The sequence below is a fragment of the Pristiophorus japonicus genome, chromosome 10 (genome assembly GCF_044704955.1).
Source record: "Pristiophorus japonicus isolate sPriJap1 chromosome 10, sPriJap1.hap1, whole genome shotgun sequence".
Lineage (NCBI taxonomy): Eukaryota > Metazoa > Chordata > Chondrichthyes > Pristiophoridae > Pristiophorus > Pristiophorus japonicus.
This window is the reverse complement of record NC_091986.1, coordinates 189609921-189637263: the sequence shown is the minus strand read 5'-3', so window position 1 is coordinate 189637263 and position 27343 is coordinate 189609921. Positions and strand designations below refer to the sequence as shown.

General features: G+C 41.6%; 1 protein-coding gene across 1 annotated transcript; it reads left to right on the top strand.

The window, feature by feature from the left end:
* Nucleotides 1-146: 146 nt before the first annotated feature.
* On the top strand, nt 147-25247 carry ucp2 (uncoupling protein 2). The gene is made up of 8 exons (XM_070892421.1): nt 147-278; nt 614-774; nt 16701-16928; nt 18027-18234; nt 19474-19671; nt 20832-20933; nt 23825-24005; nt 24566-25247. Exons 3-8 carry the CDS (start codon nt 16803-16805, stop codon nt 24663-24665), a joined length of 915 nt encoding a protein of 304 aa, XP_070748522.1. The 5' UTR covers nt 147-278; nt 614-774; nt 16701-16802; the 3' UTR covers nt 24666-25247.
* Nucleotides 25248-27343: the final 2096 nt, after the last annotated feature.

Sequence of the window (27343 nt, the reverse complement as noted above, 5' to 3'; positions counted from 1 at the left end):
TTGCGAGCTTTGGCCACAATGGGCGCTATGTTGCTGGTGCTAGAGCGATGCGGGCCAGGCGAGCCCCTCCCCGATTGTTGAGCGTCAGTGAGGAGCGCTGACGCTGCGCCCCGGGCCTGTGTATTTAAAGGGCTGCGAGAGGGAGCGCCGGAGCCGGCAGCCCAGCACCAGACAAAGACACAGCGCAGCATCCACAGTCTCACCAAGCGCCCTGCTCGCACACAGCGGCACAACATACATTATTACCTCGTAAGGAAAGGGATTCACTTAGCTTTCAGGTAACCTTTCAATTCACTGGCACCGTGCAAGTGGCTGCAAGCATTTATGTTAAATATTTTATCTTTGTTAAAGACTTTCTGTAAACTTTGTAAAGATTGTCTCTACCGCATCTCGTGTCTTGAGCGGCTAGATTTGTCTTTGTTGGACATTCTTTTTAATTGAAATGTATGAGATTACATTTTACAGAATTAAAAAAAAGATTGCATTTCTGTTTTCATATGAATGTTAAAATAACAGGAGTTTTACAAAAAATTTTGACTTTTCCGGGTTTAGTCAATAAATGGAGTCTTTTTTTTCTAAATTGTATTTTTTTCTCTCTCCCCTCTTGTTTCAGAACCTGTATTATGATCATTCGGCGTTTCACTTCTGAACTTTCTATGGAACAACGGCACAGCCAAATCATAGTTAAAAAGAGCTACAACGAGCGGGATACTTTTAGAGAATCCTGATCGTCCCTCCTCTCTATCTGCCCTGGCATACTGTATCTGACCAAAGGTACTTCTACACCATTTACTGTCTCCCGGGTGCGGGCGATTGTTTATTAGGATTTGTAACGTATGTATGTATGTATATGTAGGTTCCTCGTGGTCCCGTTTGACAATTGCACGCTATAAGTTTTAATTGCGTTCCTGCCCTGACTCATCCACTTCCCTCCCGTGAATCATGCGGATCTTGATGGGTATTTCCGGCGAATAAAGGAGTGGGAACAAAATGTGAGCATAGATATAATAGAATGTCTTTGAAAATTTAAGGTTATTACAATTGAAAGAAAGACTTGGATTTATATAGCGCCTTTCACCACCACCGGACGTCTCAGTGCTTTACAGCCAATCATGTACTTTGTGTGTACATAAAACATGAATTAGGAGTAGGCCATTTGGCCCCTTGAGCCTAGACTTCCATTAAGTGAGCTCATGGCTGATCTACCTCAACTCCACTTTCCTGCACTGTCTCCATATCCCTTGATTGCCTTTAATAATCACAAATCTATCAATCTCTACCTTGAATATACTCAAAGATTGAGCCTCCACAGCCCTCTGGAGTAGAGAATTCCAAAGGTGTAGACACTGTTGTAGGAAACATGGCAGCCAACTTGTTCCCACAGACAGCAATGTAATAATGACCAGATAATTGTTCTGTTGATTTGAGGGATAAAATATTGGACAGGACACTGGGGATAACTCCCCTGCTCTCCTGAAATATTGCCATGGGATCTTTTATGTCCACTTGAGCAGATGGGACTTTGGTTAACGTCTCATCCAAAGATCTGACTGTAGTGTTCCCTCAGTACTGTAGTCTCTGTGCTTAAGTCTTTGGAGTGGGACTTGAACCCACAACTTTCTGATTCTGGCAAGCATTCTACTCAGAGCCACAGCTGCACCAATGGAATACTGTGGACAAGTGGGACTAGAAACTGTTGCCATGTAACCTAACTGACAGTCCTGCCATCACTGTATTCAACTGTCACTTGAATTGCCTAAAATGTTGAGGCATTCATTTAACCTTCCATGCCAAGTATCAAATATTATTTGTGCTTCCTGACATCACTCCTGAATGACTTGACAAAAAAAAACTAGGTCCCATGTGTCCCATTTTGCTTGACATTGTGTTGTAGATTGATTAATTGGGTAAAGTACTTTACTAAGGACTGGTCCTGACTTCAAATCTTGACAATCCATTTAGTATAAAGAGAAAATGCTGGACATACTCTGGTCAGGCAGCATCGAGAGGGAGAGGGAGAGGGAGAGGTTCAGGTTGAAGACCTATTGTCATACTAGAAAAGTTTGAGATGTACTAGTTTTTAAGCACAGAACCAATGTCTTTGTTGTGGGGGGTGGGGGGGTTGTGATCTGAAATTGTTGAACTCATTATTGAGTCCAGAAGGCTGTAAAGTGCCTAATCAAAAAATGAGTTGCTGTTCCTTGAGCTTCCACTGTGCTTCATTCCGTGTGACCTCTAGGTCGGAGTCGGGTGGAGAATTAAAATGACAGGTAACTGGAAACTCAGGGTTGCGCTTACGGGCTGAACGGAGGTGTTCAGCAAAGCGATCACCCAATCTGTTGTGAGCAGCAAATAAGAGCATACTAAAGTTGCATGAAGTACAAGTAAATCACTTTCACTGGATAGGAATGTTTGGGACCCTGGCTGGTGGGAAGGGAGATGGTGAAAGGGCAAGAGTTGCATCTCCTGGGCTTTGTGGGAAGGGGACTGGATATTGAATGATGGAAGAGTGGACCAGGAGGGAACGGTCCCTTCAGAATGCTGGGAGGGGCTGGTGGTGGCATGCTGCAGATGGCAGAGGATGATCTGTTGCTGGAGAAGGGGAACCCTATTGTGACTCTGGGTGGGATGGGAAGGGATGAGGGCAGAAGTGTGGGAAGTGGATGGATGTAGTCGATGGCCCTGTCCTCCATGGTGGAGGGGACTCCTTTTGAGGATAAATGAGTAGCACTGGTATGGAATGTGGCATTAGCAAAGATGCTACAAAGAAACTGGGAGAATGGAATAGGCTCCCTTCCACTGAGCTTCCTGTAGGATGTGCAATCCAGGTAGCTGAGGGAGTCAGTGGGCTTGTAGTAAATAAATCTGGTAACATGTAAGCTCACAGGGAAACCACACTAGGAAATGAAATGGCCATGAAAGGATTTGTATTGTCAACACTAACATTCTTCAGACAAGGGAACTTGCCATTCTTACCTGGCCTGTGATTGACTGGTGCTAATGAAAGACTTGCATTTATAGAATCAAAAGTGCTTTGCAGTCAGTGAAGTACTTTGAAGTTTAGTCAATGCTGTAATGTAGGAAACGCAGCAGCCAGTTGTGCACAGTAAGCTCTTGCACAGCAGTGTGACGACTACCAGATTATCTGTTTATTTGAAGGACAAATATTGTCCAGGACACTAGAGATAACTCCCCTGCTCTTTGAAATAGTGCCATGGGATCTCTTCTGTCTGAGAGAGTAGACGTGGTCCTCGGTTTAACATCTCATCCAAAAGACTGCACCTCCAACAGTGCAGCTAAAGTGTCAGCCTATATTTTGGTGCTCCAGTCTGTTGAGTGGGGCTTGAACCCACAACTTTGACTCTGGTGAGAGTGCTACTCACTGAGCCACAACTGACATGCTATGTCCTCTGAAATGGCCTAGCTTGTTCTATTGTACATACAATGGCAGTAAGTTTGGCTTTACTAGGCTGGCTGTAACTCCCCATTTTCTGGAACAGATAGTGTTCCTGGGCAAACAAAGTCCTCGTTCAGAAAACTCGTTCCTGTATAGAGTTTTTTTTAAACACACATGTACAGAATCCTCAGTGGAGATTCTCTGCCCGTTCCTGCCTGCTGAGCAATGGATTCCAGGGGCTGGTTGACTGGAGGAGACGCGGGCGGTCCCACCTTCCCACAATGTAGTGTGGCGGAGAAAAGACCCTATCGATAGCTCGGGCCTCATTGCACCCTGGGGATTGTCACCTGACCATCTTTTAGCCAATAGATGCTGGCAGGAGGGCAGAACCTTTTAAAATAGGTAGGAGAAGCTGAGCGTGCGGCGGGAGCTGATGGGTGAGTGGGTTTACTTTACCTCTGATCAATATGGTGTATTATGCTTTTTTAGTAATGAATAAGGCAAACTCTCAATTCTGTGGTTTCTGAAACTTTCCGAGACACTGTTTCTCCCCTTCATATGGAACATCTGTCTGTTTGTTTGGAATAGAATTGAGAAATTAAAAGTTGGGGTGATGCAGATGAGTTTAGACAGCACAGCACTTGCCAGAACACATGCAGAATTTGAGATTCGGTGTGAAGTGAAAATTGTGTCGTCTGTACTTGTATTCAACTAGCCGAAGCAATAGTTGTCATGCTAGTTTTCTTAATGAGTCCTGGCTATTTTACAGTGCTCTGACCCTGTCTTCCTGGATTTGGTTTAGAAAATATGGTCACCCTAGGCTTTACATCGTTCACATCCTGAGTACAAATACATTAGTCTTCACGATTCTATTCAGTAGCTTGTATATCTGTAAGGTCTGCCCTCAGTTGTCTCCTTTCAAAAATAAAAAAAATGATCTTTTTCTAACCTTTTCTCAATAATAGGGATCTACTTCTTTGCAATGCTTTCCCTTGTGTTTGTCCTGGTGACGATTCATTACATGGGAGTCAGTGCCATGTAGTAACATTTAGTAGCAGTTGTTACTATTTTGAGTTGAGGAAAGTTTGAATTCCTGTCGATACAAACACTAGCGGGCTGAATTTGCAGTAGTAAGTTAATGTGACTGCTGCCAGTACTTCTAGTTCTGTCCCTCAATTTGTTTGAGCTGGGCTTGCCATGTAGCCTGACTTCTGAAGTATGCCAAAAGAAACCAAACTAATGTTGAAAGCAATCACAGGGTTGGGTTTCCTGTACAACTTTTACATTTATTTTTTTCCTCCTTTTTTTAAATAAAAACATTTTTGCCCTAGTGTTGAAACTACTCCACGGTAAAGGTTAGTTGTTGAAGTGACTGATCTCTCCCTTTCTAAAATCTCTGCCCAAAAGTAATGTTTTTTTTTAGTCATGCTACTACAAGACAAAGGTGGATGCAGAGAGGATGTTTCCACTGATGAGACTTTAACTAGAGGGCATGATCTTAGAATAAGGGGCTGCCCATTTAAAACAGATGTGGAGAAATTTCTTGAGGGTTGTAAATCTGTGGAATTCGCTGCCTTGGAGTTGTGGAGGCTGGGACATTTAATAAATTTAAGACAGAAATACAGTTTCTTAAACGATAAGGGAGTAAGGGGTTATGGGGAGTGGGTGGGGAAGTGGAGCAGAGTCCATGAACGGCTGAGCAGGCTCAAGGGGTCATATGGCCTACTCCTGTTCCTATTATGTTCTTGTAGCAAAATTGGGTGGCAGACAATGGTGGGAGTTGCTGTTGATGTGCCTGTTACTCTTGTACCTATCACTCTTTGCCTCGGCTCTTCTGTCTAATTCCTTTCCTAACCCATTCATTACTCCACCTTTTTTAAATTTAAAAACAAATCTTTTTTTAAAAGCCATCTGTTTGAGCCAGCTTTTAGTCACCCTCCTAATCTCTCCTTTCATGGCTTGACTTTTGATTTCATATGTCTTGTGAAGGACCATGGGATATTTCTAAAGTTAAAGACATGGCATAAATGGAGGTGGTGTTTGTCATCAATGGTGGGAACATGCAAGCAGAGCTGCAATGTCCACTTGTAGAGCTTTGTTTCTCCGTTAATGTTTGCAGAGCCTGGGCTGGTTTTCAGGATGCTAGCTGTTGTAATGTAGTGTTGTAATGTAACTGGAGCAAAAGGGAGCATGGCCACACAGTCTGACATCAACCTGGCTTTAATATAGAAACATAGAAAATAGGTGCAGGAGCAGGCCATTTGGCCCTTCTAGCCTGCACCGCCATTCAATGAGTTCATGGCCGAACATGAAACTTCAGTACCCCCTTCCTGCTTTCTCGCCATACCCCTTGATCCCCCGAGTAGTAAGGACTTCATCTTTGAATATATTTAGTGAATTGGCCTCAACTACTTTCTGTGGTAGAGAATTCCACAGGTTCACCACTCTCTGGGTGAAGAAGTTTCTCCTCATCTCGGTCCTAATATGGCATTATTTCCATTTTTTTTGCATAAAACCTTGTGATTTGCAGAATATTTCCATAACTAGCCCTGGCTGTGGTTAAAAGCTGGACTGTTTCATTAACAGGAACTTGTGCCCACAGCTGTCTTTTTTTTTTCCCTCTGGGTTATAGCACGTAAACAAAAGTATTGAATGTCCTGTTTTGCAAAAGATTTTATCGTGGTCACAGGTGGTTTTGTTTCTCTTTTCAGAGCATTTATAGCAGATAAAATGGAAGCAGTTGTTTGTTTCACTGGGTGGAGCAGATGTTACTTGCGTTTCAGTTCAGCCGTAGCAACAGAATCGACCAATTGTGATCCAGCCCTTCCATTATTCATCACTCTCTCTCAAGCAATCTGAAAGTTTAAGGCAGTATCTATTGGTGCCAGATTGTTTCTTTTGTTGCCAGTCGTTATGAAGCCTTGAGAGAAAAAAAAGCTTAAAAACTAACTAGTACAAACATCTTTTGTTAAAACTAAATGAAAGAAACCATAAAAAGCAAGGTGATTGGTTCTTCTGCCAAAGGTGCTATGAGGAAATGTTTTTAGAGTGGAATGCACTGCCTAAAAGGCAGATTAAATTGTGGCTTAGAAGAAAGGGAGTGGGACTAGCTGAAGTGCTCTTGCAGAGAGCTGGCACAGGCTTGATGGGCCAAATGGCATCCTTCTGTGCTATTATGATTCTCTCATTCTAACTTGAAACAAAAGCAGAAAATGTTCATAAAATCATAGAAATTTACAGCATGGATGGGCCAAAATGGCCTCCTTTGTGTCCATGCCAGCCAACAGAGCTATCCAGCCTAATCCCACTTTCCAGCTCTGTCTGTAGCCCTGTAGGTTAGAGCACTTTAAATGCGGTGAGGGTTTCTGCCTCTACCACCCTTGCAGGCAGTGAGTTCCAGCACCCCACCACTTGAAGAATTTCCCCTCAAATTTCCTCTAAACCTCATCAATTACTTTAAATTGTTGGACCCTCTAAGGGAAATGGGTCCTTCCTATCCACTCTATCTAGGCCCCTCATAATTGTACATACCTCAATAAGGTCTCCTCTCAGCCTCTTCCAAAGAAAACAAACCCAGCCTATCCAATCTTTCCTCACAGCTAAAATTCTCCAGTCCAGGCAACATCCTTGTAAATTTCCCCTGCCCTCTAGTGCAATCACATCTTTCCTGTTGCCCATATACAGCAGGTCAGTCAATATTTGTAGAAACAACCTGTGTTAACATTGCAGATGGAACCTTTCCAGAATTGAAGGATGGATGAGCATTTTAGTAGAATTGGAGTGGGTGGTGGGTACAGTTAAAACAGAACATAAAAAAAACTTGCAAATAGCTAAGATGCTGAGAAGCTCATCTCATTTGTGGGGCGGGAAATCAAAAACCTTCAGACTCTGATCCAAACAGACATGTGGAATCACGACAAGTAGGTATGTTTATCTTGCAGACCAGAGGGCTGCAAGATGAGTTAATGTTCTTGAAGCTTGGTTGCAACATCATGCAGTCAAAAGATGGTGGGAGGAGTTCAAGTGGCAAGACCGAGGAGGTCCATGGTCACAGCTTGCATCATTTCATCCCACCAGTTTCTGCATTAGATGGATTCACTTCTGTCACCAACCATGTCTTTCCCTATCCACTCTACCTTCCAGAGGGACTGCTCCCGGCTGGATACTGTTGTTGTTCCACCACCCCATCCTCTGGGACTCTCCTGTGTAATTGCAGCAGATACACCTTCGAAATCCCTTGATCCACACCATTGTGCACAGCCCCAAACACTCCACCCATGCGATAGCAATACATGTAGCTTCTCCAGTATGGCATACTGTATTTGTTGATCATTGCCCATCTCCTTTACACTAGGAACCAAACAGACCAGTTAACAGCTTTAGTGACTCATCATAGGTGGTCCCTCATTGAGGATGACTTGCTTTTATGCCAAAAAGGGATGAAACACCTGTGAACTCAATGAAGGACCTAAAATTCTAGGTCTGAACTACATCCTGAAGGGTGGAAGATGTCTGTGCATGGATTTAAAAAAAAAGTGTAGTGGCTGTTGCACACCAGCCACCACATGGGCTTAACAGAGCTAGGTCTTGGTCCAGTGGCAAGGATTAACCAAGATGACTAGAGAGAGATCAGCTCTGCTGCACAGATCTAGTGCGCATGCATTTTGCTGTGTGGGCTGCCCCTGGGCCTTCACCTCTTTTTTGGGCCCTGAACACACTCCCCTCCTGGGCACTGGTCAAGTCACTCCATGATCACTTGCCACTCCTGCTGTACCTGCCCACACTCCAATTGGTGACGTCCAATCCAGTTGCCCTCTTCACAGCCGTCACACTCCAGCACATGCTGTACCCTCTCCAAATACTGGGAGAGCAGCCCGATAATGACGAGGACCAGGGAGATGGCCAGCAGGCTGCTGTCAGGGGAGGTGGCCAATGCAGATGTAGGGGAAGGAGGCCATACCCTCTGGGTCTACAGACCTCAGTTCTCCTTCCTCCAATTCAGTGACCACCTCATGTCTGACCCTGTATCTTGCTGCTTTAAGCCTCCCCCCCCCCCCCCGCTCACATTCCCAATCTGACCTCTGTTCCACCAAACTCAATGCAAGTTTTATGAATTGTTTCTCTTTGGTGCCTTCCGATCAGAATGTTATTTACTTGTTGTTTTTGTGCTCTAATGTCCTTCCATTGCCTCACTGAAACTATCTTTTATCACTGATAAATTCCTGCTTTTCTTAAGCAGAAAGTGGGTCACTTGACTAACTTTGTGATTGGAGTATCTTTGTTTCTACCTCCTCCACTTTACAATTCAACAAAAATGCTTTTTGATCTTTACGTTTTCAGTTCTACCCAGAACATTAGGTTGTCTGATCTCTCTGCAGATGCTGACTGACCTGTATATTTGCAACATTGTTGGTTTCCTTTTTAAAACTAACTATACCAAGGTTATAAATATTTAATTACCACTGTTATTGATTGGTGTCTCTAATTAATTTAAATTTTCAAACTGCTGAAGAAACTGACTCATTCGGGGGTAAAGAACCACAGGTATCAGTCACCTCCCCTACCTTGCCCAAGACCCCATTCTTCATCGATGTTCCTTCATGAGTGTTGGCAAATTATTCAACTGGAGGCTGTTGAAGCTGATGCTGTCCTCTACCACTGCCCATCCATTTTTCCAACCAGGGTCACGATGGCATTTGGGAGGATTGTGGGCTGCCTGCCTGATTTTATAAAAGAAATTCCCCCAACCCTCTAACACCAACTAATACTCTGGTTAATAGATTTGTATTGAGCAAGGATCAATTGGCTTTTCAATAGCAAACCATTAATGTGCGGTACTTTGGGCTGCATGGCCCGGGAATATTGATTTTTTTTTAAAGAGGGAACATTGTGTGGGTGTTTCTGGCATGGCGAGCATTTATTGTCCATCCCTAATTGTCCTTGAAGCTGGTGGTGAGTTGCCACCTTGAACCACCGCAGTCCGTGAGGTGAAGATACTCCCAGAGTGCTGTTTGAGAGGCAGTTCCAGGATTTTGAGCCAGTGACTATGAAGGAATGGTGATATATTTCCAAGTCAGGATGGTGTGTGACTTGGAGGGGAGCTTGTCACCACACTATTTGTGATCAGAAATTTCACAAGGACTCTCGACATTTCCATGTAAACATTCTCACTACAAAAGCTGCTCCACATGACATGCACATTAATAAGCCTCAGGGACAGCTTAATTAATCAGGTGCTTTCATTTTAGTCGTGTGCAGCTGGTGGCAAATCCAAATTAAATTTGTTGAGGCTAGCAGCTGGGGAAACTTTTCTTTAAACCAGATTGTCCTATTTGCTGACATTAGAAAATGTTGCTCGCGGCGATTGGGAGCAGTAGTATGGTTCTCGTGCAATATTTATTTGAAACTGGCTATTGAATATTCCAAATTTAACTGCAAGGTCTTGCCCAACATCCTGCACTGAATGCTGGGTGTCCTGTCACTTCCTTCTAAAACTGTTTAAAAATGCAATTGTAATGTTCTGAACGGGAATGTTTTGGAAAATCCCAAACTGAACAACACTTTAACAAATAAGTGCAGATACAGGACCTCTGAAACCAAGCACAAAATGCTGGAAGCACATCAGGGTGGTGAAGAGAACCAATAAGTTTAACTTTGAGTGAAAACCCTTTTTTTTTTTTAAAAACTGGAAAATGTGAAAGGGTATCAGAAATGGGGAAATATCTAATCACTATCTCTGACCCAGAAAGCTATTGAGTGGCATGATATAACAGATCATCTCGACCAAATGAACTGAGACATTGAGACAGGGTATGTAAATAGCCTGAAGAAATGTGAGAAAGAGGGATGTGAAATTAAAACCATTTTGGAAAAAGTTACTGTTCAAACTAGACCAGAGTGTTGTGGTGTGCCTTGAAGAAAGATGTGTTTTTCAGGCTTGTAATGAGCTTCATTAGACAAAGACAACATTAAAAGCTCTATCTCAATGCACACAGCATTTGTAACAAGATAGATGAGTTGGAGTTAATGATCTGATTGCCATTAGAGACGTGGTTGCAAGGTGACCAAGGCTGGGAACCGAAATATTCAGGGGTATTTGCCTGTTTGGGCAGGTCTGTTGATGGATGAGATCAGTGCAGTAGTGAGAATTGATACTGGCTCAGAATACCATGTGGAATCAGGTTGGGTGGAGATAAGAAATAAGGGAAAAGTCTCTGGTGCTGTAGTCTATAGGCCCCTAAACTATAGCTGCACTGTAGGACTGAGTATATAAGAACATAAGAAAAAGGAGCAGAAGGCCATGCGGCCCCCTTGTGCCTGCTCTGCTATTTAATACAATCATGGCTGATCTGATCATGGACTCGGCTCCACTTCCCTGTCTGCTCTCCATAACCCCTTATCCCCTTATCATTTAAGAAATTGTCTATTTCTGTCTTAAATTTATTCAATGTCCCAGCTTCCACAGCTGAGGCAGCGAATTCCACAACTCTCAAATTTTTCCTCGTCTTAGTTTTAAATGGGTGGCCCCTTTATTCTAAGATCATGCTCTCTAGTTCTAGTCTCCCCATCAGTGGAAACATCCTCTCTGCATCCACCTTGTGAAGCCCCCTCAATCTTATACTTTGATAAGATTACCTCTCATTCATCTGAATTCCAATGAGTAGAGGCCCACCTTTCCTCATAAGTCAACCCCCTCATCTCTGGCATCAACCTTGTGAACCTTCCTTGAACTGCCTCCAAAGCAAGTATATCCTTTTGTAAGAAATAATGGAGGCTTGTAAGAAAGGTACCCAAATCATGGGTGATTTTAATAATCATTGGCCATTTGATTTGTCCAAAGGTTTTGAGGAAGAGTTAAGTGTGTTGTGTATTTAACCCCTTATAACCTGTATTACACTACCACCACTTGGGACTCCAACCTACCTGTTGGAGTCCCAAGAGATCCCAGCATCCCTTGGGAGCATGGTATATAAGCAGGCCACCCACAAGGTACCTCTGGTCTTATTAAAGGAGCTAAGGTCACACTTGCTCATTGTACACAGTACTCAGTTTCATCCTTTTTATAAACTTATCAGTATGCAGGATGGTTTCTTGGAACAATACATTGTGTAACCAACCAGGGAGCTGACTATTTTAGATCCAGTAATGAGTCTGGATTAATTAATCTCTTGGTGAAGGATCCTCTTGAAGAGTGATCATAGCATGGTAGAATTTCAAATTGAGGGTGAGGAAGTTAGGTCTCAAATTAGTGTCCTGAACTTGAGTAAAGGCAATTGCAAAGGTATAACACAGAATTGGCTAAAGTTGACTGGGAAAATAGATTAAAGTGTAAGACAGTAGAAAAGCAGTGGCAGACATTTAAGCAGACATCATAACACTCTGCAAATAGATATTCCAGTGAGAAGGATGAACCATCTGTGGCTAACTAAGGAAGTAAAGGATGGTATCAAATTGAAAACCAAAGCATACCATGCTGTGAATAGTAGAAGGCTATTCCACTTGGGAATGGGATTGAGAAATTTTTAGAAACCAGCAAGGCATGACTACAACAAAAATTAGATTGAGGAAATTTAAAAACAGTAAGAGCTTTACAGCTGTAATAGAGTAGCCCTAAACATTGGTCTCTTGGAGGATGAGACAAGGGAATTAATAATGGGAAATGGCAGAGGCTTTGAACAAATTTTGTATTGGTCTTCACAGTAGAAGACACAAAGTATCCCAATAATCAAGGTGCTATTGGTGGAAGGGAGCTTAAAACAATCACTATCATTATAGGAAAAAGTACTAGGCAAACTAATGGGACTAAGGTGGACAAGTCCCCTGGACCTAAAGGCCTGCAACCTAGGATCTTAAAAGAAGTGGCCACTGCACTAGTAGATTGGTTGTAATCTACCCTGGATTCTGGAGGTCTCAGCAGATTGGAAAATTGCAAATGTAATGCCCTTATTTAAGAAAGGAGGGAGACAGAAAGCTGGAAACTATAGACCAGTTAGCTTAACATCTTGTCATTGGGGAAAATGCTGGAGTCCATTATTAAGTACAGGTTGTACCCCTCCAGTCTGGGACTTTTTCACTGGAAACACCTGTGGTTTGGTATTTGGCCTGAGGGAATGGTGGGTTGAAGTTTTCATCGGCTGCCATTGTGTTTGGTGTCAGTGAGTGCCTGGGCACTGTCCACCAGTACTGGTAAGTGAGATATCTCATGGTTGGGAAATTCTCTATTCTAGCACCAGTCAGGTCCTGAGGGTGCTGGACTGGAGGTACAACGGTAGTAGCAGGACATTTAGAAAATCATAATGCAGTCAAGCAGAGTCAGCATGGTTTTATGAATGGGAAATCATGTTTTACAAATTTGCTGGAGTTCTTTGAGGATGTAATGAGCAAGGTGGATAAGGGAGAACCAGTGGATGTGGTGTATTTGGATTTCTAGAAGGCATTCAATAAAGTTCCACAAGGTTACTGCACAAAAGAACTCACTGGGTTGGAGGTAATATTAGCATGGATAGAGGATTGGCTAACAAAAAAAAAGTCAGGATAAATGGGTCATTTTCCCATTTACAAATGGTAACTAGTGGGGTGCCACAGGGATCGGTGCTGGAGCCTCCACGATTTACAATCTATATATTAATGATTTGGATGAAGGGATTGAGTGTAATGTAGCCAAATTTGCTGATACAAAGATAGGTGGGAAAGCAAGTTGAGGAGAATGCAAAAAATCTACAAAGGGATAGAGAGAGGTTAAGTGAGTGGCCAAAGATTTGGCAGATGGAGTATAATGTGGGCAAATGTGAGGTTATCCACTTTTTAGGAAAAATAAAAAAAGCAAATTATTACTTGAAATGGGGAAAAATTACAATGCTGTGGTAGAGATCTGGGGGTTTTTGTGCATGAAAGTTAGTATGCAGGTACAGAAAGTGATCAGGAAGGCAAATGGAATGTTGGCCTTTTATTGCAAAGGGGATGGAATATAAAAGCAGAGAAGTCCTGCTACAACTGTACAGGGTGTTTGAGACCATGCCTGGAGTACTGCATACAGTTTTGGCCTCTCTATTTAAGGAGGGATATACTTGCATTGGAGGCAGTTCAGGGAAGGTTCACAAGGTTGATTCTGGAGATGAACGGGCTGTCATATGAAGAAAAGTTGGACCTAAACTCATTGAAGTTTAGAAGACTCAGAGGTGATCTTATTGAAACATATAAAATTGTGAGGGGGATGACAGTAAATGTAGAGAGGATGTTTCCCTGTGTGGAGGAATCTAGAACTAGGGCATAATTTCAGAATACTGGGTTTCCCATTTAAAACAAATTACTTTCTGCTGGGGGTTGCCAATCTTTGGAATTCTCTATCCCAGAGAGCTATAGAGGCTGGGTGGAGATGGACCGATTTCTGAATAAGGTGATCAAGCATTATGGTGAGAGGGCAGGGAAGTGACGTTGAGGCCCAGATCAGATCAGCCATGATCTTATTGAATGGCAGAGCTCAGGGGCCAAATGGCCTACTCCTGCTCTCTTCCTTATGTTATGGAACAATGTACAATTTGCCAAATGTGTTGTGGGTACTTTTCTAATTCAGAATCTGTGCTTTTTGTGTTTTTTTAATTGGACCATATATATATATATTTGCACAGAAATGCAAATAGTCTCTTTCCCCCCTCCACCCCCCCCCCCCCAACTAAAACAAATGAAGTCAGGTGACCCTCTTGCAAAAATAATTGATATACTCCTTTCTCCTCCTACCACCCCCCCACAAAAAATGCAAATCCCTCTACAGTTTAAAAAAAAAATTCTAGACACATACATACATAAAACTCTCCTCCCTTTTTAAATTTTCTGTTCTTCCCAGCCTCCCCACATTCTCTCAATTCATGCTTAAAGGCTGATGGAGAGCAGTCTCATTGCATTAAAGGGATACATTTTAGCCAATTATACTGGCCCATGAACTTTAGAACTGCATCAAAGGAACTTGGATGTAGTGTCAAGGGAGGAACTGTTTCCCCCTTTGTGCAGTTATGTTTTGTGTATGTGTTTGACCAATAGCCAAGCTTTGCAGCATGACTCTCACTACATCACTTCACTAATCCATTTCTTCTGCTGAGTAACAGTCAGCAATCTGCAGATCTGAAAATGAACATAGCAACGATGCAAATCACTTGATTTAAAAGGAAGTTTCTCTGCCTCTTGCGTGTGTGTGTTATGACCGCAATGCATGTGTTACGACCACAAATTTCTCCCAAAGGAAATGAGATAATAAAAGGACTAAGTTAGCTAGGTGCTTTTTGGATTGTGGTGAGGTATACAGTGGTGGTCCTCAGAGTTCAGTGTGATGTACTATTCTATGATGAACATTGGTTGCAGCCACCAATAATAAACCTGGCTTAACTCGTCATTACATATTTGTATTGAAACTAAATCTGTTGAGGGCACTAGCAAGTATCAAACACAATAGATGTTAAACTGTGTAGCAAAAAAAAAACCAAAGCTGGCACATATCCTGCATCAAACCCTCGCCTTTCAAAAGTATTTGCAGTTCACCAGTGAAGTTACTTTATGGGGGTGTTGGGACCACCACATCTTAACATGCAAGTCTCAAAGACTAAATGATCATTGGGCCAGCAGGGCTGGGAACATTTGATTTTAGGAGAATCCAGTAGAATTTGGATTAGTTGGTGTTTGCTCAGTATCCTCAGCTGGGGAACAGATACTTACTCATTATGGACACTGAATTGATGTGGTGCACTTGAAAAGGGGTGGAGGGAATAACTCTAGAGATGAGGTTTTATATGGTATCTTATCTTTGTGCTTGGAAAAGCTGAGTTTTCAGAATCTGTCGGTCAGAAGAAGGGGTTGCTGCTGCAAGTCAACCAACCATGCTCATTTAACCTACATCTAAATGATGGGCAAATGTTTTTTTTAATAAAGTGACTATCAGCAGCACAGTTGAGGACAGTTCTTTGGCGTTAAGTTAAATAGTAATTTGGATTGAAAAGGCTAGTGTTTCAAATCAAAGGTTTTAACTTTACAAGTTGCTTCAAAATATTTGCTAATTGATTTTTAAAATTGTGCAGTTTTATTAAAATTGCTTAATTTAAATTTGAGCAAAAATGACTACGGGGTAGTGTGTATACTCTAGGGGGGAAAATGATTCAAATAAAACCTCAATGAAGGAAATTTGCAATAATTACAATTTTGTTTTCTATAAAAATCTGGAAGAAACTCCATGGCCATTCATGTGCGATCACAAATCTTGCTTCCCTTGGGAACAGTGTGAAGTAGTGGAAAGATTTACCAGTTGATTAGCAGGCTGCATTATGACCATCTTCCACGGTCGTAACAGTCCTATACCAGCCAATTAGGTTTTGTCCTTATACAGCAGGAAGGTCATGTGGGTTCACATGGCCCATGCAATGAGGGGAGTGGGGGGGGCACCCATACCCACAGGGTGCTAGGATCCCATTGGTTGTCAACTCAATTGAGTTGGAGCTGCACTCGCTGGAGCAAGGTTCAAACCTTGTGCTTTCTAGCTCAGCAGCTTGTTTGTTCAACTTGGTGGGTATCCTACATGTGTGTGGAATGGATGATTTAGATGCCAGGTTTTGGTTAAGACTACAGGAGGTAAATAATCTCAGGTCCTGGGAAAGAATCAAGTTGACTTGCAAAAGACTTTCATTTATATAGTGCTTTTCATGACCACTGGACATCTCAAAGTGCATTGCATCCAATGAGATACTTTTTTGAGTGGTGTTACTGTTGTAATGTGGGAAGCTCAGCAGCCAATTTGTGCACAGCAAGCTCCCACAAACAGCAATGTGATTATGACCAAATAATCTGGCTGTGATTTTGATTGAAGGATAAACATTGCCCAGGATATCACTAGGGATAACACTGCTGCTCTTCAAAACAATGCCATGGAGTATTTTGCATCCATCTTGGAGCAGACGGGGCCTCGGTTTAACATCTCATCTGAAGGACGGCACCTCTGACAGTGCAACATTCCCTCAGCACTGCACTGGAGTATCAGCCTAGATTTTGTGCTCCAGTTCCTGGAGTGGGACTTGCCCCAGTCAGCAGGTTGTGGGTTCAAGTGTGCTACCCACTGAGCCACAGCTGACTTGTCAGTGGTGAAAGATGCAGGTCCTTGATCATGATTCTTTCTATATTGACCCTAAACTGCATCTTTCCAAATTCACTCCTAATGTTGGAATTTTTTTGAGCCTAGCTGAGAATCTGTTCAGTCCTCTCTCTCTCGTATCATTGTGCAGCCATTGGTGTAGAAACTAAGCTATTTGGGTTTTTTCCCCCACAGGCTTGGGCAGAGTGCATTTATCTTGTTGATCACTATATTGTACTCCTGCAAGACACAGCAGGATTTTCTCATCGCTCATTGCTAATCACAACTCTTCTGAAAATGGTTGGATTCAAACCCACAGATGTTCCTCCAACAGCTACAGTGAAATTTATTGGTGCTGGAACAGCTGCTTGCATAGCTGACCTGTTCACCTTTCCTTTGGATACTGCTAAAGTCAGACTACAGGTAAGGTCCTAGAGTGTCTTGGTGTAAGTGCATGGCTTTGGCCAGCATAAATATTGGCAAACCATCTGACTTGGTCTGATACATTCTTGTGAATTCTTCAATTTCAACCTTCAATGAAACCTTTTCAGTAAATTTACATGCTGTTTTTGAAATGTACCAAAAGCACTGAACATTTCTTAGCAATATTTGCTAGATAGCCCTACAAGTTCTCATTGTCTTTAAGCACTCGTGGGGTTTATTTAGTTTGCATTGAGGGAGAGCAGTCTTTGTCAGCAGCTCATTGCATTTACACTGCTAAAACAACTTGTATTTATATAGAGCCTTTAATGTAGTAAAACGTTGCAAGACCATTCACAGGAGTGTTCTAAAACAAATATTTGACACCAAACCAGACAAAACAAATAAATTTGACACTGAGCCACAAAGAAATTATGGCAGATGACCAAAAGCTTGGTCAGAGGTAAGTATTAGGGAGGGAGTTCCAGAGCTTGGGGCCTAGGCAGCTGAAGGCAGAGTCATCAATGTTTGAGCAGTTATAATCAGGGCAGAATTTGAGGAACGCAAATATCAGGAGGCTGAAGGAGATTAGAGATGGGGAGGGGTGAGGCCATATTTGGAAGAGAATACCATAAAAGGGGTGTGATTCTGTCATCAGAAGGAAGCAATGTAAATGTAGAGAGTTGGCACAGGATACTGCTCTCCCACATGTTGAACTAAACACACACCAGTGTAAGTGCTTTCTCACTTGTACCTGCAAAGATATTCACACTAATAGCTTGAACTATTAATTTAGTAGCTGCTTGTCTTTCTGCTTGGTGTTTAGTGCTTATGCTACATTGCCCATTTTGGCCTCTTTTTTTTTTAATCAACGATAAGAAATAGCAAATGATGAAACTTGCTGCTCATCAAACCTCTACTTACCATATTTCTATATATGTAATTTTTTTTACAAATAACAGTTTACAAGTCCTGAGCTGGAATTGCCCTGTGATGACCAAGTGCTGGATCTGGGATGCCTATGTGTTAGACTAGTCTACATGCGAGTTGGGCTGAGCCCAAATCACAAGTGCCTGTTCATCCGATTTTTGTCCTGCACAGATTCAAGGGGAATTGAAGTCTGCTGCAGAAGTGGGCACCTTAAAGTATAGAGGTGTCTTTGGCACCATGGCTACAATGGTCAAGACTGAGGGACCAAGAAGTCTCTACAGTGGTCTGGTAGCTGGTCTCCAACGTCAGATGAGCTTTGCTTCTGTGCGCATTGGACTTTATGATTCTGTGAAGCAGTTCTACACCAAAGGATCTGAACGTAAGTACACATGTAATTAACTACCAAAATGTATGTCTTGTTGTTTATGCCAGTAATGATGGTTAGTGAGGGATGCCTGACTCCCCAAATAGAAAGTCTTGGATTTATATAGTGCCTTTGACAACCACCAGACATCTCATCGTGCTTTACAGCCAATGAAGTGCTTTTAAAATGTAGTCACTGTTGCAATGTGGGAAACACAGCAGCCAATTTGTACTCGAGCAAGCTCCCACAAACAGCAATATGATGACCAGATAATCTGTTTGTTTGAGGGATAAATATTGGCCAGGACGCTGCTGCTCTTTGAAATAGTGCCATGGGATCTTTTACGTCTACTTGAGAGCAAACGGGGCCTTGGTTTAACATCTCATCAGAAAGACGGCACCTCCGACAATGCAGTGCTCCCTCTGCACTGCACTGGAGTGTCGGCCTAGATTTTTGTGCTCCAGTCCCTGGAGTGGAACTTGAGCCCACAATCTTCTGACTGAGTGCCACCCACTGAGCCATGGCTGACACTAGGGCAGTCTTGTGGCTGCTTTTCAATCCAACATAATGTAATTTCTTGACTGGCACTGCATGCAAGAAAAAGCTATTGATGTTGGATTTGAGGATGAAGAGAAAAAAAGCAAATGCAGATGCATTTCTCCAGGTATGTGTGGTGGTGATCTTCCACTTATCTGGAAAAAACTGATTACAGAGCAATCTTTTTTGTATTGCCAATTTCAGATTGCACAAAGGTGCCTACTTTAGTCCCTTTTTTTAATATTGATGTACTTGTGCTACTGGTTTTTTTTTCTTCCCTGAAGCATAGGTCTTGCATGGCTGGCACTACCCCAGTGAAAACCTGACCTGATTTTCTCTATCTGGTCACTAGGAAGACTACTTATATAAAAAAAAACAGGCTGAGCTTAGTGCATCTGACTGACTTTACATCAGGGTTGCAATCATCTCAGCAAGGACCACTTGTACCAACACCTCAATGACACCAACATAAAGCAACTTTTGTCAGTAATTGGAAATAGTGATTAAATATCAGTTGGTTGTGATTACTTTAAATTAGAAAGAAACTGAAGATGAAGTAATTTTTTTTTTAGTATCTACATTCATACATCACAGTACAGATTCTTGCTCCACCATTTCGACTAGTTTTCAATTTAAGGAAAATTCCTAAACACAACATTGTTCACTTTGCTTTAGTTCAATTCTTGTCCAGTTTGATAAGTGGTTGAATTCTTCTAGATGTTGGTGTTGGCAGCCGCCTACTTGCTGGTTGCACCACAGGAGCCATGGCTGTGGCCTTTGCCCAACCAACTGATGTGGTGAAAGTAAGATTCCAAGCACAAGCCAATGTGTCTGGTCCAAACAGAAGATATAATGGCACCATTGAAGCCTACAAAACGATCGCCAAGGAAGAAGGTATTCGGGGGCTATGGAAAGGTTTGTATATTGCAGGCAGTCTGCATTTTATTTGGAGTGGCATTTTGTAGTAGCTGATACTTTGTAATCGTTCTGTTCATTGGTAGGCTGCCAATTTCTTTCAGCTATCAAAGATTTAATCACTTTTGGGGGAGGATAAAGTGTTTCAATAGTGCAGTTTCAAGGTGGCACAGATTAGAAATCTACCATTTTATTTCTCCAGCCTGAATCTAATTTAAATGTTTTGCTCAGTTAGCTTGAAGGATTCATAGCGCAGCCTTTTGCAACTGTGCCACCTGCCCATTACTGAATGTGTGTTCTATCCTGTCAGCTGTCTGAATCTTTGGCACTCTTGTAGAAATTGGAGGCTGATTGTTCACATGCTTCAGCAATGTTCAGCTAAACATTCTGTCTTTCTAATTGCTACCTACTCCCACTTGCTCAATGCAGTACAACTAGGTCATCGGGTACTTGGGATGAAAGGGTTCTAACTCTATACTTTACCTGAGTTGAGCTGTATGCTTCTGATATCCAGCACCAAGAATCTATTGCAAAGCTCCAGGCCCTGTTTGGGACCATCCAGTGGTTTACACAAACCTGTCAGTGTAGAGCAATGGAGCTCACATCAAGTTTTGCATCCATTGCTGTTCAATGACCACCAATATTAAAGCCCCATCACTGAACTTGATGTTGGCTTCTCATATGTATAACCAGTCTGCATTTCGACAGTCCAGTTGTATGTCCAAATCTGGACACTGACTGGCAGTGTCTTTCAAAGGCCATAATGGTGGGATAGAATTGTTACACTAGTATTCTTTATGATACATAGGAAGGTAAGGTTAAGCGATTTAAACCTAGAGGGTCTTTATACTCTGTAATATGATCTACTTGTGAGTATTTGATGGGTGCACAAAGTAGGAAAATCTTTCTAATCTTTGGCATCCCTTATCTAAAACTGAAAATGTTTTGCTGTTCGTTTTCTTTCTAGTCCTTCCACCACCCCCCCCCCCCCGGCCAGCCTCACTAAGAAACGTGTAGCAATATTTTAGAAGATGCCTGTCAAAATAAGGTTGCTGTTTTGGTGAAGGTTGTGCAGAGGTAAAAAACCTGAATATTTAACATTGTAATTTATCCCTTCTAGATTGTTAATATATTAAATCAAGATGTATCTGTTTCTGCAGGTACTCTGCCAAATATAGCCCGTAATGCCATTGTGAACTGCACAGAGCTTGTAACCTATGATCTGATCAAGGATCTGTTGATGAACAATGGTCTCTTGACTGGTAAGTGTTGGAAGAGATTCTCTAATGACTACACATTGGAATGTTAAACTATGACTCCACACTTTTTTTAATTAAGTGTGGAATTTTGTAATTTTGGTTGAATAAACTCCTCACACTAGCTCAATCTTATTCAATGTATCAATCCAGGAGAAATAAGACTAGAAAAACAGTTTTGCCCATGTTCTATTTAAAATGTGTAATTTGCATTGAAATTGCCTTTTGAAACAGTACTTTTTACAGATTTCAGATGTATTTCTGCTGTCTGTCTGGAGTAAGTAGTTGGTTTGGTAGCAGTCTCCAGTTGTGGTGTAACAGCTTCTATATTGGCACAAACTATTGAGTGTTTCCCTTATCGTGGATGTAGTTGATACTTTGGAATTGCTCACTCCTAATGGGTATTGTGTGCATAATATGATAGCATAACTAGTGTGGTTACTAATGGCAGTATGGTTCTAAAGAAATCAGCTCCTTTTTTGCTTCTGACAATTCCATTTATATGGGAACCAATAACATGTGAAATTGAAACCCAAATTAGTGTTGCTTTGGCTGCATGGTAATGCCTGTAAATAAGAGTTTGATCCATTCTCTCCACCCTTGCAAGTAAGTATTCAAGTGTCAGCATTTTTAGTAAGTTTCTAGGCTGACCAGGGTATTAAAGTGCAATTGGATGATTTGAATTTCAGTTTAATACTGGGTGATGGTGCCACAGTGTATATAGAACAATTAGAAATGTTGCAGGCCTACAGATATTTTCCTGGGCTTGGTGTTACTGGTCACGCCTGCAAGTGGACCTCACGATCTGGAGTCTTCCCCCTGCCGCCCCACCCTGCTTTCCAATTTCTAGTTGGCATGACCTGGGGTTTGTAACCAAGAGTAGAGCTGTTGTGTGCTGAATATGATCTCACATTCCACTACATATATTGTTTTTCAGAAGGTGGACTGAAGAGGACTCTAGTAAGAGGCCAATTGTAAACCAACAAACTGGTTTATTTTACATGAAATATATGAATAGTTTTCCAATGAGATGTATTTATTGCCTATGGCTCTTGCTATATTTTTTTTTTAAATGCACAACTTTGTCACTTATTGGGCAGACCTACTTACGAACTAGTACCCTAGGCTCTGACTTCTGTTACATACATATTGTGTTTATACCTTGCCCTCAAGTCTGCCTGGCAGACTTGAGGGGTGTGTCTCTCTCAGTGGGAGAGGAAATAAAGACTCTCCTTTTTGACCTCATCTTCTGTGTCCAGGATTGGCGCATCATGCAGCCAATCAAAGTTACTTCCTTGAATGAAATGCTGTCTTTCACACTTTCTTCCCCCCCCCCACACCCCCTGCCCCAATGTGGAAACTCTCAGCACCTATATTGTCTTTTCAGCTAAACTCCCACTAGGGCAAATGAATGAGAAATTCTACTATCCAGCTGTGAACTGTTATGGAATACATTGCAATTTTCCACTCAAAGCTGACTGTAAAAGTACACAACTTGATGGCTGTTTTGTTTGGGCTCCATCAATCAAAATTTTAAGGCTTGTGTATATCTGGAACTTGAACCTCCAAGCTGAACCTGCCCTTATATCAATTTTATAATGCTAGTCTGATTGCCTGTGGCATTGTAAACAGGAAGTGAAGACTTGAGTAATCTTCAAGAGAAGTGGAATTGGGGCAAGGAACAGAGAAGGGGGTGTGTTGGACACAAGTTGTCCAGATTTGCAGGCCTATATTCATGACTATTACAACCTGCATCCTCCTTGTCCTCCCCAAGCTTCATCAGGTTTCTTTTGTCCAGGGCATTTCACTTTAATATTCCATCATCCTTCAGTTCCCTCCATGATCGATCAATATCTCCTCCTGCCCCATGTCCCCACTTAACACCCTTTTGTCCTCCTGACAGCAGCATGTAGCTCATTCTATGCTTCACCATTCAGTAACTTGCCACTACCCTCAAACTGTCTCTTATCTCCACCATGCCACTTGCCTCCCCTACTTTCAGAAACCTCTTGGATCCTTCTCATGAATAACATACATCTATTTAGTACACACCAATGTTTATATGTGGAATGCTAACACACACAAGCCCCCTTTTTGTTTTATTAAAATAGCCCTAATTAAATCTCCCCAAAAATGAATGTTCTGGCTTCTCTCATGTGGTGGTTCTCAAGTAAGCAGCAAGTGTTGTCATGGCCTAATATATGGTTATTGATTGTCCAGTGCTGGTGAAATTAAATACAACCTTTCTCTAACTTTTTTTTGATATCGCCTGTTTTGTTTCATGATGCCTGAAAATGTAGAAAATATCCTGTGCAACAAATTTGAAGTACGAAGGACAGCTCAAACACTTCTGCTTTTTTGAGTCTTGTTTTATTTGGTTAAAATTTGCATCTAGTCTAAATGTTCGCAGTAAATCATTTTGAAGTTTGAGCCTTTCTTGCAGAATGGGTGTAGAGGTGAGAAGTACTCTCCTCATTGACCTGTCTGGACAGGCTGCCAAGGGAAGAGCAACACCTAACAGGAATGTGCTGCCTTCCTCCAGCTGGAGATGGTGGCTGCTTTGAAGGAGGAAATGGGCCAATGGTGCTGCTGCATTTGGAGTGCTCTATGATGCCCTAGGGCTACAGCAGAAATTTTATCAAATAATTAATCTGTTTAATGGGACATGCTGAGATGTGTATTGAGAGTTTAAATGGGACCATCAAAGTTCTGTCTCTCTCTAAATTGAGTACAAAATGCCAATTCAGCTGCTTGGAATATCCAATTTCTATTGATTTCTACAGGTTCTAAAACTAATTTTGAGGAATGTTAAAACAAAAGGCACTAAACTTTAACAATCCAGGCTCTCAGTGCAAAAAAACATTTTTCAAACCAATGCTTTGATATCTTTCCTACAGATAACCTTCCATGCCACTTCTCTTCTGCTATTGGTGCTGGATTCTGCACAACCATTATTGCTTCGCCTGTTGATGTAGTGAAGACAAGATACATGAACTCTGCCCCTGGCCAATACCGCAGTGCCTTAAACTGTGCAGTAACCATGTTTACAAAGGAGGGTCAGACAGCCTTCTATAAAGGGTAAGTGCCTGTCGCTAATGTTTCTAATGTAGTAAAACATATTCTTGGTTCATATGGTTGCACTCTTGTTGCCAAGTGTTCCTGCCTTGATTGGGGAGGTGTATGCTAGCAAGATGAGGATTGAATCACTGATTGGGTGCAAATAGAACACCGGGACTTGGAGAGTGAGGGCATGGGAGGCAGAAACACTAACCAGCAGTCATCTCCAATAAGGTACCAAAGGAGAGGAAATGAAGAGTTTGAGGATGCTGAAGGAACTTTGGGTATCTTTTTAACTTTAGTGATTAATTCCACCATGTTAACTTAAACACTAAGCTGGTTTGTAATTGAACTGCTTCCTATTTCCATTTTTTTTTTTAAAGCTGCAAAATTGCATGACTTCAAGATCTCTGCTTAAAATGGATTCCAGTTATTGACATCTTGAGTTGAACACAGCATACAATATAACAAATATAATTTGCTGTATGCAATGTGTAGCAAACTGGTCAGAGGCAAATGTGCTTTGTATGTAGACCCATGTATATTTGTACATGCATCTAAATGCAATTATTTAATTACAGGTTTATGCCATCATTTCTACGCCTGGGGTCATGGAACATAGTGATGTTTATTACCTATGAACAGCTGAAACGAGCTCTGATGGTAGCCAGACTTTCTTAATCATCTCTAAACAAAAATAATGCTTGGTTTTAGCTGCTGAGTTTGCACAACTTGTATAACAATAACTCTTTAGTTCCTCCTACCTCTTAGAATTTTGCATATTTGCTCAAATAGGTTTTGTAAGACCTTGGGAATGATTTGTTTTTAAATCTTAAATGTTCCATTCTGTATTTAATTTCTTTGATTTTTATCTTTTTGGCACTATGTATTGCACTCCCTAAAATAGCCACTGCACATTGTTTTAAATATTTGTTTTACTAGGGACCATACAAATACTGTTATGCAATTGTCTCAACAACCAATTTTCCCCCAATAAAATGATGGTTAGAAATTTGATACAACTGTAAACTAGATAGACCAGCAGAAAGGAAGTAGGCACTCACTGATAAAATTGTTTAGGAGTCTTAGTTTAAAAATTTAATGTGGATGTAAAGTACCCCACAAAGTATCTTGAATCTAGTCTGGAGTGATTGTGCTTGACTTTTTTTTATAGTGCTGTTCCATTTAAAATAAAACATTCCTTTTTTAATGTCTGAATGTTGCCTCCAATCAATAAAAAAAAAACTGATTCTCATGGTAAAATGTGTAGTGTTTTTTTTTTCCCCCCAGGTTTATGCTTGGAGCTTGTGCATTAGATAACACACAACCCATTTTACATTTAAGATAACTTTGAAGATGGTTGCCTAATTGTTTCCTGACTTTGTTTATGACCTCAGGCCATTTCCAAAATGCCAGCATGTCATGTTTGTTCAGTTTTTCAGCAACCTTTTTATTTAATTTCTAATCAGCGAAACTCTTGATAACTTGTAAATCTCAAATATTTTGGCTCCAATTTGCAGGGAAAATAATGGTATTTAGAATGTAAATAACCAAGACACTTGTAGCAAGGAAGAGATATGTCATGAGTGATGAACCAGCATAAAATTGCTGGATGACTTGTGCTGCTCTGCTATTGCCCTCAAACTGGAGCTCACCTTCAAACTCTCCATGAATTTAAAGAAATTGCTGCATTTGTGCTGTTACAATGAATGAAACTTGTTGCAGACAGTTAAGATTGGTACTTGGCTGCAAGAACCCTTTTAATGACCAGATTTATGTTCTTGTAATGCCACTTGACCTCACTGGCCCAGAAAGGGAACAACTGAAACTGGAGACTCTCTCCTGCAGGTAATAAATTGTTCCTAGAGGTTTTAATTTATTAAAAAAAAAAAAAAAATGTTTTGTCTCAAGCCAATTTTTTTCCTAAGAATTAGGAACAGGAGTAGGCCATCTAGCCCCTTGAGCCTGCTCTGCCACTCAAGATCATGGCTGATCTGGCCATGGACTCAGCTCAACTTACCTGCCTGCTCCCCATAACCCTTAATTCCCTTATTAGTTTAAAAAAAATCTATATCTGTGATTTGAATGTATTCAAATGAACTAGCCTCAACTTCCCTGGGCAGTGAATTCCACAGATTCACAACCCTCTGGGAGAGGAAATTCCTTCTCAACTCTGTTTTAAATTGGCTCCCCTGTATTTTGAGGCTATGCCCCCTAGTTCTAGTCTCCCTGACCAGTGGAAACAATCTCTCTGCCTCTATCTTGTCTATCCCCCTCATTATTTTAAATGTTTCTATAAGATCACCCCTCATCCTTCTGAACTCCAACAAGTAAAGACCCAGTCTGCTCAATCTATCATAAGGTAACCACCTCATCTCCGGAATCAGCCTAGTGAATCGTCTCTGTACCCCTGCCAAAGCTAGTATATCTTTAAGTAAGGTGACCAAAACTGCGCACAGTACTCCAGGTGCAGTCTCACCAATACCCTGTACAATTGCAGCAGGACCTCCCTGCTTTTGTACTCCATTCCTCTCGCAATGAAGGCCAACATTCCATTTGCCTTCCTGATTACCTGCAAACTAACTTTTTGGGATTCATGCACAAGGACCCCCAGGCTCCCTCTGCACTGCAGCATGTTATTTCTCCCCATTCAAATAATCCCTCATTTTTTTTTCCCCCCAAGGTGGATGACCTCACATTTTCTGACATTGTATTCCATCTGCCAAACCTTAGCCCATTTGCTTAACCTATTTAAATCTCTGTCCTCTACACAACCCACTTTCCCACTAATCTTTGTCACCTGCAAATTTTGTTACACTACACTCTCTCCCCTCTTCCAGGTCATCTATGTATATTGTAAACAGTTGTGGTCCCAGCACTGATCCCTGTGGCACACCGCTGACCACTGATTTCCAACCCGAAAAGGACCCATTTATCCCGACTCTGCTTTCTGCTCGCCAGCCAATTCTCTATCCATGCTAATATATTTTCTCTGACTCCAGCACCTTTATCTTCTGCAGTAACCTTTTGTGTGGCACCTTATCGAATGCCTTTTGAAAATCTACACCACATCCATCGGTACACCTCTATCCACCATGCTCGTTATACCCTCAAAGAATTCCAGTAAATTAAACCAACATGATTTCCCCTTCATGAATCCATGTTGCGTCTGCTTGATTGCACTATTTTTATCCAGATATCCTGCTATTTCTTCCTTAATGATAGCTTCAAGCATTTTCCCCACTACAGATGTTGAACTAACCGGCCTATAGTTACCTGCCTTTTTGTCTGCCCCTTTTTTTTTTTAAACGGGTGTTACATTAGCTGCTTTCCAATCTGCTGGTACCTCCCCAGAGTCC